The sequence below is a fragment of the Rutidosis leptorrhynchoides genome, unplaced genomic scaffold (assembly GCF_046630445.1).
Source record: "Rutidosis leptorrhynchoides isolate AG116_Rl617_1_P2 unplaced genomic scaffold, CSIRO_AGI_Rlap_v1 contig276, whole genome shotgun sequence".
Taxonomy (NCBI): Eukaryota; Viridiplantae; Streptophyta; class Magnoliopsida; order Asterales; family Asteraceae; genus Rutidosis; species Rutidosis leptorrhynchoides.
Genome location: NW_027266521.1, coordinates 32,467 through 45,652, shown reverse-complemented (window position 1 = coordinate 45,652; position 13,186 = coordinate 32,467). Strand labels below are relative to the sequence as shown.

Genomic DNA, 13,186 nt, shown 5'->3' with positions numbered 1-13,186 from the left:
CGCGTCACTTTATTATCCAACCATATAGCCAATCAACACATATAAAATCGTGGGATATCTAATTAAATCGGCCAAACCGATTAAATCCAACCAAACTAAATTGGACCAAAATACGAAACTAACCCAAGCCCAAATCAAGGTCCAACCACTAGAATGACAAGTTACACTCAAATAACACATTACACCATATAAATAGATTGTGTTCTTCTTACATGGCCAATGTGGGTTCGTGAAAGTTCACATTCCACACATTCCACTTGGTTTTCAACATAACAACTTTGGCTAGCTATTTCATATTCATATCTACACCAAATATGACTTATGAATATATGGAACTCATCTCCTCACGGAGACGAACAAGTTCGGACCATCTTCCGAACTTTATAGCTAGTGGATCCCTCCTTAATATTTGGTCAAAATTAGGTCAAACCCAAACTTTCTACGACATTAATATTGGACATATCTAATGTAATTTTTACCGTTAGACCATCCGTGTGACATAAACTATGAGCACCGAGATTGGGAAGAGTCTTGGTTCGGAACAGGGACCGGAACAAAAAACGACGAAACTGAAAAAAGAAAAATGGTCGGGATCAAGACAACTATATTAATAATGTTTATGTTTTTTAAAATAATAAATAAAAGAAAAATTCATAATAACTTAATTATAAAGAAGTTTGATATGAAAAGTTTCACTAGTGTTAATCTGATAACGGTAATTATGGACAATCAGAATGTGATCCAATATTTAAGTAATTTTTCTCTTTAGGAGGTTATGCCTTCGATTTTTTGGGGAGCGGATTTTGTGTGGAAAGGTAACTATAAATCTGTAATTATGTGTTATCATGATAATCTGATACTAACAAAAACCGCTAATTGTCCCTTCAACTGTTCTTAAAATATTTTTTTAACCGTTTTCTTACCGTCGTCAACATCTAGACGTCTCGCATTTATGGAACCTCATCTGGACGTTTTGAAACGATCTTCATGGAGTTTTGGTCCCCAGGACGTCTCCAGGATGGGATCATCAACCTTAGAGGTTAGAGCCGTCCTGGTACTATTCTTAGGCCACAAGTTGAGAATGAGACACGGAGAATGATGAATCTTTTGACCATCCGTTTTATTTTTCAATCCTGAAACGGACATTTCGTCGAGTTGTAAATTAAAGTCTCTTTTAGGCACACATACACTAATTATATCCACTCTGACTTTAGAGAATCACTGTCACAATGCACTACCAAAGGAGATGTATAATTATGGAAACCCGAATTCAACGAACGTTTCATTTCATCCTCAACTTTTAATTAAAATCAAAGAAGAAGAACAACTAGGCCTAGTTAGCTACCAACCAAAAGTCACTCAACATATATTATGTGTGACATTTGAGGTAGTATTAACTATTAGGTCATGTAGGTCAACTGTTCTTTTAAAGCTATACCAAGAGGAAAAAATTGTGATGATTATAAGAATTACTAAAATATTGTCTAAGAAATCTTAATTAAAATGATTATTTCAGCACTTACTCTTGAGGATAGATGTTCCGTTTATCCCGATCCACCATCTGATGTATCTATTTGGACTCAATATTTATGGGTGTCATTTTCTCTTTCGAAAATTATAGTTAGATTGAATTGTTGTTAATTATGAAACCTATCTATCTTTGTTTAGCCGATGCATCTCCTATTTAGCTACGTTTCTTTTGTATTGATTTGGATGTCTTTAATCTAATTGTAATTTTATATACTTCCTTTAAATATCAATGAATTACAACATTAATTCTTACAAAATGATTATTTCTTTTGAAATTCGAAAGTCAAACTTTTCATAAGAAGATAGCAATAGTACATGAAACATTGATCTAGATGTTGTTGATTAACAATAAAGTTCAAAGCTTCATGAATATTTGAATACAAGTGCAAGAACATGATAAAAATAAATAAATACAGTTTATCATGGTTCATTGATCTTTGGACTTAGCCGGACTTTGGATTGTTGTTTCTAAACAAATATCAGTAGCAATTTCAAAGAAAAAACATGTTAGCTATTCATAATAATACTTACCAGAAATTTGGCCACCTAATGATAGTGTGCGTAGAAATTAAAATTAAAACACATCGAATGAAAATTCATGACAACATTAGCGAATAAATATTATAAGAAAACCAAGTTAGGCCAATTTTTATTTCCTCTTGCTAATTAGAAAATCTATTTAATTTGGTACAACTCCACTCTGAATATTGCATAAATTGATGCATAAAAATCAAATTTTGGATACAACCATAAAAATCAAAATAGATTTGTTAATTTGCAACATTATTAAGCATAAGATTGCATGAGTTAGGTAACCAGGAGAAATAATCAATACTAATAATTGGGCATATATGGGCTTTGGTGTGGATGAGTCCTTGTCCTACCACCAACTTGTAGTATTGTTAATTGTATTTGTAATGGAACCCCATTTCTTCAATCACGTGATTTTCTTGTTTTGGCCCACTTGTTGGGTTGGCAGATATATACTCGCTTTCATGTGAATGGTATAAACATTAGGCATACACAATTGCAACTATTTAGATATCTTCGTTTTGTATCTAGAGCATCTTTCAACCGTTTTAATTAAATATTTTTAAATAATATTATTTTTAATAAAAATTATATTTTTTAAAAATATTTAGACTGCTTAAGTTTATCTAATTACGATCTAATTTCTAACAGAATTAAGAGCACGAATAACATTTTTTGAACATAACATTGATGCCACACAGTCTCTCGTCTAATGATAATGACTTTAGCTAATGATAAGATTTTTTTCCGTCATTATTATAATTTTTATTTGCTCTATAATGTATGGCTTCTACGTGGCAGCATGTCAATGATCACACACTTTTTTATTCAATTAATTAATGAGGAAAAAAATGTTGGGAAAGAGAATGATTTGCCAACCCAAATCTCCTTATTTTAAAATAAAATCCAACCTAAATCTTGAAGAAAGAAAAAAACAAACGTTAAAACAATGGACTAATCTGATTTCCAGTCAAACTTTGGCAGATCTAACTCTAAACAAAACAATTTTTTTATTAAAATAAAATTAATAAATATACATTTTATTATGTCTTCATATGATGTACTTTATATAATTCTAAATTAATTTGATCTCACGTAGACCTATACAAGGAAAGAAACTTCAAATCAAAGATTGTCAGTTGCGCTTCAAACAATCAAAGTGTTTTTAACGTAATCAGAGGTTTAATAAATTAATTAATCTTTTCCTAATTAATGAAGGAAGATAATAATCACATTATTTTTGTATATCCTGATTGAAGCTTACTTTTTTTTATTTTTATAGTTGGAAGATGAATACATGAGATCTGAAAAATGCTATGTTAGTTCATATCACCAATCCAAATAATTTATTTATTTTTCGTGGAAAAAAAACATATAAATCAAATGTTTGATCAAAATTTTTAGAATTTGTAAAAATTTGAAAATTATTTGTGTTACAAGTCAAAGTCGTCTTCTTCTTCCTATATAAGTATGAGCATATTTTCAACAACTCTAGTCATTCCAATCACATACTAATCACATGGCACAAGTATGAGAAGTGATTACATGTTAAAATTTGGGCCTTGCTTGTGTTACAAGCTAAAATCTTCTTCCTCCTCTTACAATCTACCACTCTAAGTATGACCTAGCCATCTAATCCATCACACCACAAACAACTACAACAACTAAGTATGGCTTTACCATTCTTAGTATGTGTTTGATTACAATCACAATGTACAAACATGGGATAGATTAGATAGTTTTTTTTGTACTAATTCCCTTTTAATAGTTTACAATAATTTACAAATTGTATAATATATACAACAGCAAAACAATGTAATATTTAGTTGAAATCAATAAGAAAAATTAGTTTTCTCTCAATTCTTCACTTCCATCTTTAAATTTCAACATGGTATCAGAGCGACAAGAGATAATTTTATGTTGGTTTCAACTCATTCAAACTCAAAATCACTCAAACATCACTCCGAATTTCAAAAATTCACAACTCACTCATTACTTGATCAAATCCGGTAATTCAAACTGAATTTGATTCTCCTATGAGTCTTCTCCAACATATCCAAAAATCAGCTCAGTTGGATTTTTAAAACTCTCAAAATTCATCCATTTGTCCAGCATCCTCTACTGAGCTGAACCAGTCCAGTAAGTTTCTGGAAATCATCATTTTGTTATGGAAAATCGTCCTGTTTCGATTCTCTATCATTTTTCCTATAAACTAGACACTTCAATATACAACTTTTATGTTTATGGTAACCTCAAATTCTATCTGTGGAATGAGTTAAAAATCATCAAATATGCTGTAGTGAACCCAGTTTTTCACTAGTGTCTTTCATTGTCCAGTTTCACTCAAAAATTCATAACAAATCCAAATCAAGTCCAAAAATTATCAAATCACTTTCATTCGACTCCTAACTTACATATCTTCATTTTATCTCTTATAGAGCTAGCCTGAATCGGCCTGGTTCATGAGGTATGAAGTCTCAAAGTTGGATTCAATTTCAAAACTCACTCAAATTCTGTGCTATCTTTGTGATGGCTTCAACATCAAATCATTGGGTCTTCAATCATGGTTTCTTCTTTGATTTAATATCAAGAACAATAATCATGTTTCACAATTAAAAATTTCATCAATGTGGCATTTAAAAAATGTCATTTCAACTCATGAACATCAATCATGTTCATTCAACTCATTCTTGGCATTTTCAAAAGTGTCAACTCAACCAAAGGAATTCAATTCCTTTTTCAAATTTCAGCTCCTTTATAGAGTTGTTTTTCAAATTCACTAGAATTTAATGCATAAGTTTGCATGAGTTTAGTATTGTGATGTAACAATTATGGTTCATCATCATTCTTGGCATAAATATGTCAAAGTCATTCAACATAAGAGAATACATATTCTCTTCATGTTTCTCAACTTCATATGGAGATTTAATTCTCTCTTCACTTATATCAATCATTTTCATGGTGTCAACGTTCAAGCTCGGCTTCTTCATGTCCAAGCTCGGCACCTACGATTTCTCTCCGTTGCCGACTTGAGGGGGGTGTTAAAATTTGGGCCTTGCTTGTGTTATAAGCCAAAGTCTTCTTCTTCTTCCTACACAAGCATGGGCATACTTTCAACAACTCTAGTCATTCCAACCCCATACTAATCACATGGCACAAGTATGGAAGTGATTACATGTTAAAATTTAGGCCTTGCTTGTGTTACAAGCTAAAGTCTTCTTCCTCCTCTTACAATCTACCACTCCAAGTATGGCCTAGCCATCTAATCCATCACACCACAAACCACTACAACAACTAAGTATGGCTTCACCATTCTTAGTATGGGTTTGATTACAATCACAATGTACAAGCATGGGGTAGATTAGATAGTTCTTTTGTACTAATTCCCTTTTAATAGTTTACAATAATTTGCAAATTGTATTATATATACAACAACAAAACAATGTAATATTTAGTTGAAATCAATAAGAAAAATTAATTTTCTGTCAATTCTTCACTTTTATCTTTAAATTTCAACTCGTTTAAATGGATGGCAATTTCGACCCAATCTATCGGAACAGATAATTTCAGTTAAATTATCCAGATCAAAACGGATACCAATCGATCGGATATTGTCTCTCTACAATCTGACCCATTATAACTAAATAATAATGTATTATATATAAATACCTAATATAAATATATAAATACTTTATGTGAAAACATATAAAAACAATATTTTTATAATGAATTTAATTAATTTATGGATAAAGATATAATTTAAAATTTTCGAATTGGAGCGGATTTTCCTTTTCTTGGATGCGCATCGGATCGGATAGTCAGCATGAATAACCACATATCGAATAATAATTTTCTAAATTTTTAAGGATCAGATTCGGATCGAGCAATTGTCCACTTAGATCCCATCCAATATAATCCTATTATTTATCTCTTTTCGACCAATCTTATACTAACATGCTCAAAAGCATCGCGTTTATAGCTCCACGTAGGAAACAAGCAGACACTTACTTTTGTATTGTAGGACCAATCACATTTCAGAGATGGTATGATTAATTATAAGTTAAAACCCCTAAAATCAATTTTTATTTTATAAAGCCAAAAAGAAAAGACCCAACCGGCTACAAAGTAAAATTGGTTGGACAATGGACATAATCCGTACATTAAATTTCAACATGTTGAACTTCGGCCGAACTAAATTCACCCAAACTTTCATGTACAATTACTACGTTTAAAAAGTTGGTACGTACGATATGCATGAAAATTGGTGTGCGTTTGGATGGTCCATAGATTTAATGGGTCCAACTCAATGATCCTAAGTCCCCAAGTCAAACATCAAAAGTAGACCAATTGAAACGACACCGTAATATTACTACCTAGCAAACTCAATGTCTTTATCATGAGAAATCCAAAATTTTCTCGGGAAAATTACGAAACCCCAAAAAGTATATAATAAAATAATATTTTCTTTTTGAGAATAAATCATTAAAAAATATTATAAACTTTTTTTTCTCACCATCCCATCATCTCCTTTGCCTAAAAGAAGTATACCTTTTTCCGAGCACTAAAATATATGGCAATGGCAGCATACCATAATTAATATATACTGCACATGAGTGTAGATGAAATGAAAGCATGCCTTGTCGGCCATTAGAACTTCAACGAAAGAGCTTTTTTTTCTTAAACCCATCTCTTCAATTCCCTTAAAAGATCCCTTTTTTTTATTGTTAGTAATCAATTCCAATCCTCTTTATCATGTACTTTTTCATTCATGGTTAACTGTTTGTAAGTATATGAATATTCATTCATACTTTTTAATTGGGTGGAGAAAAAAAGGAGATATTTTTGGAGTTGGCCTGAAGATTTGGAGAGATCCCCGCCATTTTTGGCCGGAAAGAAATACTGGGTTGGCCTTTGTTTTCTGTTTAGCTTAATGAATTATACAGAATTAAGGTTTTGGTCTCAATCTCAAGCTATCTCTTGTTTGATGTGTGACTTTCAGCTTTCAACAGGTACAAAATTCGATTCTGTATTGTTGATTTGTACAACAAAGTATCACTTTCTGGTGTCATTTTCATTTTTAAGTTGGAATTTCTTGTGTTGGAATTAATCTGGTTATGTAAAGTTTCAATTTTTATTTCATTGTTGTCGTTGTTGTTGTATGTGCAGGTGTTTTAAGGGATAGCTAGTAATACTATGTTGAGGTTTAATTACAAGTCAATGAGAGTTGTTAAAATTGGGATTGCAAGATTCTTGCTTGCTGCTACGCTATTGTTTTTCACTTCTGAAGGGTTGAATTCAGAAGGGCAAATCCTTTTGAAGCTGAAAGCTGGTCTTCATGACAAGTTTAACTTGATGGAGAGCTGGAAGTCTTCCGACGAGACGCCTTGTTCATGGAAAGGCGTCAATTGCTCGACAGATAATGAACCGGTCGTGGTTTCTCTCGACTTGAATTCTAGTAATCTTTCTGGAATCCTGAGTTCTAGTATCGGTGGTTTGATTCATTTACAAATGCTTAATCTTGCATACAACCACATCGCTGGGGATATACCGAAGGAAATCGGGAACTGCTCTCAGTTGGAGTTCCTTTTTCTGAACAATAATGAATTCAGTGGCCAAATCACTGCTGAAGTGGGTAAACTCTCCTATTTAAAAAGTTTGAACATATGCAACAACAGAATCTCTGGTCCTCTACCGAAAGAGCTCGGAGACTTGTCTTTGTTGGAAGAGTTTGTAGCATACACCAATAATCTGAGTGGTCCATTGCCAAACTCTCTGGGAAAGCTCACAAATTTGAAAACATTTAGATGTGGGCAAAATTCCTTATCAGGAAGCATTCCAGCGGAAATACGGGGTTGTCCGAATTTGCAAATGCTCGGTCTTGCCCAAAATGCTTTGGGAGGCAAATTGCCCAAGGAAATTGGCATGCTTGAGGAATTGAAGGAATTAATCTTGTGGGATAACCAACTATCGGGAAGTATACCTGGAGAGCTTGGTAACTGTACAAAGCTAAGTACATTGGCTTTGTACGGAAATAAGCTCGAGGGAGCAATACCTGCTGAGATTGGAAATCTGAATTCTCTCACTAAATTATACCTTTACAGAAACCAGCTGAGTGGTGTCATTCCCAGGGAAATCGGGAATCTTACGATGGCGACAGAAATCGACTTCTCTGAGAACTACCTGAGTGGTGAGATCCCAACTGAATTCAGTAAGATAAAGAGTTTACATTTGCTTTACCTTTTTGAGAACCAGCTTACAGGCTTGATACCAAATGAGCTTAGTAATTTGAACAACTTGTCGAAGCTTGACCTGTCAATTAATCACCTAAGAGGTCCTATTCCGTATGGATTTCAATACTTGACTAAGATGAGTCAACTGCAGCTATTCGACAACTCCCTGACCGGAACCATTCCTCAGCGTCTCGGACTTTACAGCCAGCTTTGGGTGGTTGATTTTTCAGACAACTACTTAACAGGAAGGATACCTCCTCATTTGTGCTATAACTCATACCTATTCTTGCTGAATCTCGAGTCAAATAAGCTATATGGAAATATTCCTTCTGGAATCCTAAGCTGCAAATCTTTAGTGCAACTTCGCTTAGTTCGAAACAGCCTTACCGGCAGTTTTCCTTCAGAGTTGTGCAAATTGGTGAACCTTTCTGCTATTGAATTGGACCAAAACAATTTCAGTGGTCCAATTCCACCAGAGATAGGAAACTGTCAAAAGTTGCAAAGGCTTCACATTGCCAATAATCACTTTACTTCTGAGTTACCTAAGGAGATTGGTAATTTGTCTCAACTCGTCACTTTAAACGTCTCATCCAATCGTCTCACTGGCCGAATTCCACCTCAGATTTTCAACTCCAAGTTGCTCCAAAGACTTGATCTCAGCCACAATAGCTTTCTTGATACTTTACCGAAAGAGATCGGAAGCCTAATGCAGCTCGAGATACTTAGGCTTTCAGAAAATGAATTCTCTGGGAAGATTCCTGCAGCTTTAGGAAACCTCTCTCATTTGACTGAATTGCAGATGGGCGGCAACTTATTTTCTGGTAAGATACCGTCTGAGTTGGGTGCTCTTTCGAGCTTACAGATTGCAATGAACCTCAGTAACAATAATCTCACCGGAAATATACCACCAGAGCTCGGGAATCTTAATTTATTGGAATTCCTCCTACTCAATAATAATCATTTAACCGGTGAAATTCCGAGTACATTGGAAAACCTGTCTAGTTTACTGGGGTGCAACTTCTCGTACAATGACCTTACTGGGCCTCTACCTCCAGTGCCGCTATTTCAGAACATGGCTGTAACCAGTTTTATCGGCAACGGCGGACTCTGTGGTCGGCCTCTTGGTGATTGCAGCGAAATTCCATCAACCCACTCTGTCCCACCATTGGATTCTCCTCGAAGTAGAATCATCACACTGGTTGCATCTTCTATTGGAGGAGTATCTCTCATTCTAATAGTCTTTATCTTATTTCTTATGAGACGTCCAGCCAAGACGGTTATTTCATCACAAGATCAGGTTATCTCGTCATCTTCAGATTCAGAAATCTACTTCCCTCCTAAGGAGGGTTTTACTTTCCAAAATATCGTGGAGGCTACGAACAACTTTCACGAGAGCTATGTCTTGGGAAGAGGAGCATGTGGAACAGTATACAAGGCAGTTATGCATTCCGGGAAAATCATTGCTGTAAAAAAGCTTGCATCTCACAGGGAGGGGAACGAGAATATAGAGAATAGCTTTCAGGCTGAAATTCAAACACTCGGAAAGATTAGGCACCGGAATATCGTAAAGCTTTACGGATTTTGCTATCACCAGGGTTCTAATTTGCTTCTTTACGAGTATATGGAAAAGGGTAGCTTGGGAGAAGTAATCCATGATACTTCTTGTAGCTTGGACTGGCCGACTCGGTTCATGATTGCTTTCGGTGCTGCTGAAGGTCTTGCTTATTTGCACCATGACTGCAAACCAAGGATTATTCATCGTGATATTAAATCCAACAACATTCTACTTGATGACAAGTTTGAAGCGCATGTCGGTGATTTCGGACTAGCAAAGGTGATCGACATGCCTCAATCTAAATCGATGTCAGCCGTGGCTGGATCTTACGGTTACATTGCCCCAGGTAATTCCATGCACTAACTTCTCGGTTAGATTTTACTAATAAAAGTTATGTACTGTCAGTTATTGACTGTTTGCTTATTTGTTTGTTGCAGAGTATGCCTACACAATGAAGGTGACGGAAAAATGTGACATCTACAGTTACGGAGTTGTTCTACTGGAGCTGCTTACCGGAAGAGCTCCAGTACAGCCATTAGATCAGGGAGGCGATCTCGTCTCATGGGTAAGACACTATATTCGGGACAATTCATTGAACTCTGGAATACTCGATAGTCGGTTAGATCTTAAAGATGAAAGTATAGTCAATCACATGATAACTGTGTTAAAGCTTGCTTTAATGTGCACGAACACGTCTCCTCTTGAACGCCCATCAATGCGAGATGTTGTATTAATGCTCGTCGAGTCTAACGTGGGACGACAAGGCAGCTTCCTGTCATCCCCAACAAAGGTACATTGACACTGATAATATCATTGTATATCTTGTAACTCAGATCATAATGTACTGCTATTACTAGTTTTTGCCAGGAGCATAGTAAGAGTAACAAAAATCGTGTACAGCTCGTAGTTCAATTACAGATATTGATTGTTAATTGAATTTTTGAGAAGATAAATAATGAGTTTTACATTATACAAATAAAGTTTGTGCTCCAAGTAACTGTTTCCCACACTTTCCATCTTCAATAATGTTGAGGATATCATGTCTCGTTCTTTGAATATTCATAATGCTTTTGAGTTTCTGTCAGGTATAGTAGTTTTTGGCAAAGAATCTTTTCATGGTGTAGAAAATTTGAAAGCTTGAGGTGACGTACGTGCCAAGTTTGTGTAACATGAGTTGACTTTCTTTTTTGTTGGCTTTCGAATATGGTTTCATGATTACTTGTTTCAGAAGTCATAACCAACCAAATGATAATAAATGGGAAAAAGTTGAGCTCTATACCTAAACTTGACATTGTGATAAGTCTATGCATGATTTTTTTTAGTGTGCCCAAATATCCTCGCAGCTGTGAGACTAAATCTATGCATGATTTATGACCAAAAGGAATTATCACAAATGAAAGTTACGGTTAGATTTAGGGATTTGAGATTTGGGTTCAAAATAAGTTAGTTCGAGTGGTTCAAACCGAATCGAGGAAATCAGCCGGTTCTTTCGAAGTAGCTAAAAGTATTTAATTATGGTCGACTGGGCCCATTCGCATCTTGCCGATTTGTATCTAGTTGTAGGCTTGTTGGACTTATAACCGATTTGTTTCGGAGTTCTAGGCTTGTTGGGATTTTAACTGAGTTGTAGTCTTGTTGGGCTTATAACCGATTTGTTTCCGAGTTGTAGGCTTGTTGGGCTTATAACCGATTTGTTTCCGAGTTGTAGGATTGTTGGGATTTTAACCGAGTTGTAGGCTTGTTGGGCTTATAACCGATTTGTTTCCGTGTTCTAGGCTTGTTGGGATTTTAACCGAGTTGTAGGCTTATTGGGCTTATAACAGATTTGTTTCCGAGTTCTAGGCTTGTTGGGATTTTTAGTGATTCATAAAACCAGAATACATAGCGATTCTTCGTTTTTCTTTTAGTTTTTAAGTGATAAGATTAATAAGCAGAAAAACCCAGTACAGAAACATCCTGGATTTTTTAATTTTATTCTAAATAATATCGGCAAACATCAATTTTTTTATTACTATCGGGAATACATTGGCATTTTGCTTGTAAACATGAGCATGTAAATTCAATTCCATGACATCCGTTGTCGCAAAAGCCGCCACGTTTCTCGCAATCAGTAACATCGATGCAAAAATGACTAATAACGGGACCTAGACGAGTCGGCTTCTCGTTCCCTTCTCCTTTTCTCACAAGACCTACAATTTATTTATAAACCATTCTTAAAGATCAATGGAAATTATTCAGAAGAAAAAAATAAATACAGTAAAACCCTACAAATGTAAATATACTTCCAAGATGTAAAAGTTAGGAACATGATTGCTAAGGCCAGCATCATTGACGAAGACTTTAACATGTTTACTCACTAATATTTTTCTTTAATTTTATTTTGAAAGTGAAAATATTTTATGTTTTACGTAATGTGAGACGTAACATAGTACTAACTTGTTTATATAGAATTCGAGGACCAATCAATTTTTGAATCTATTTTTTTCAAAATCCGAAAAAGATTTTAAGGAAGATTATGTAGGATTAGAATTAAATACGAAAAAATAGTAAAAACAAAATAGGCAAAATAAAGTTGATATAGAAGTTGATTTTTATTTTCCTAAAAGATATTTACGTTTTTCAATTAAGATGGAAAAATTCATTATACCAAAATAGATTGTTATATCTTCTATTCAAAGAGAAGAAATGAATCTAGATATTATGATAATCTAAAAGAATTTAACTTTTATAAGGATGATGAAAAAATAATACTGATCATTGAAATCAATTCGTTTGTCATTAAAAAAAAAAAGAAGATGAAAAATGTGTTTCTTTATTTTTTTATTCACAACGAACATTCCACAATTCACAATTTTTTTTAAGTTGTATCTAGACACAATTCAGTTTATTTACACATACGTTTTATATTGATTTCTTCTTCTTCTTTTTGGAATAAAAGCATATTGACTTCTCTTTTAAAGAAAGAAAATTAGTATGAAAATTTTGTCCAGGTACAAAGACAAATTTGTTAACAACTACGGAGGGACTAGGGAGTACTAAGTTATAACAAGTTGGCATGAATTCGACTCCGGGCGGATTGCTGACAGAATAAATTCAATTTCCGTTCTGTTGTGACTTCCCTCTAAACGTATCTTCATGCATTCCAAGAGTGTTGCCTTTGCCAACAAAATGCTCACCGTGGATAACTGGTCGGTGGTTCTGGTTAACCTTCTGATCTCTATGTTCTTGAGAGTCGACGAAAAACAGATGAAATTTGAATTTGAGCAACGATCAAAGTCGGAACATGTGATGTCCTGGCACGTGTGTATATATTAATTGTCAGCAAAAGGAATTCAAAACA

General features: G+C 34.4%; 1 protein-coding gene across 1 annotated transcript; it reads left to right on the top strand.

Moving 5' to 3' along the window:
• Window positions 1-7,254: 7,254 nt before the first annotated feature.
• Window positions 7,255-10,782, top strand: LOC139882490 (uncharacterized). Its single transcript, XM_071866803.1, has 3 exons — window positions 7,255-10,192; window positions 10,284-10,636; window positions 10,714-10,782. Exons 1-3 carry the CDS (start codon window positions 7,255-7,257, stop codon window positions 10,780-10,782), a joined length of 3,360 nt encoding a protein of 1,119 aa, XP_071722904.1.
• The last annotated feature ends 2,404 nt before the right edge of the window (window positions 10,783-13,186 follow it).

Excerpts from the sequence above, each read along its gene's own strand:
- LOC139882490 (XM_071866803.1), top strand. The coding sequence starts at position 7,255 with ATGTTGAGGTTTAATTACAAGTCAATGAGAGTTGTTAAAATTGGGATT. Across the intron at positions 10,193-10,283 it reads TTACGGTTACATTGCCCCAG|AGTATGCCTACACAATGAAG; the intron begins GTAATTCCATGC and ends TGTTTGTTGCAG. Across the intron at positions 10,637-10,713 it reads TCCTGTCATCCCCAACAAAG|GAGCATAGTAAGAGTAACAA; the intron begins GTACATTGACAC and ends AGTTTTTGCCAG.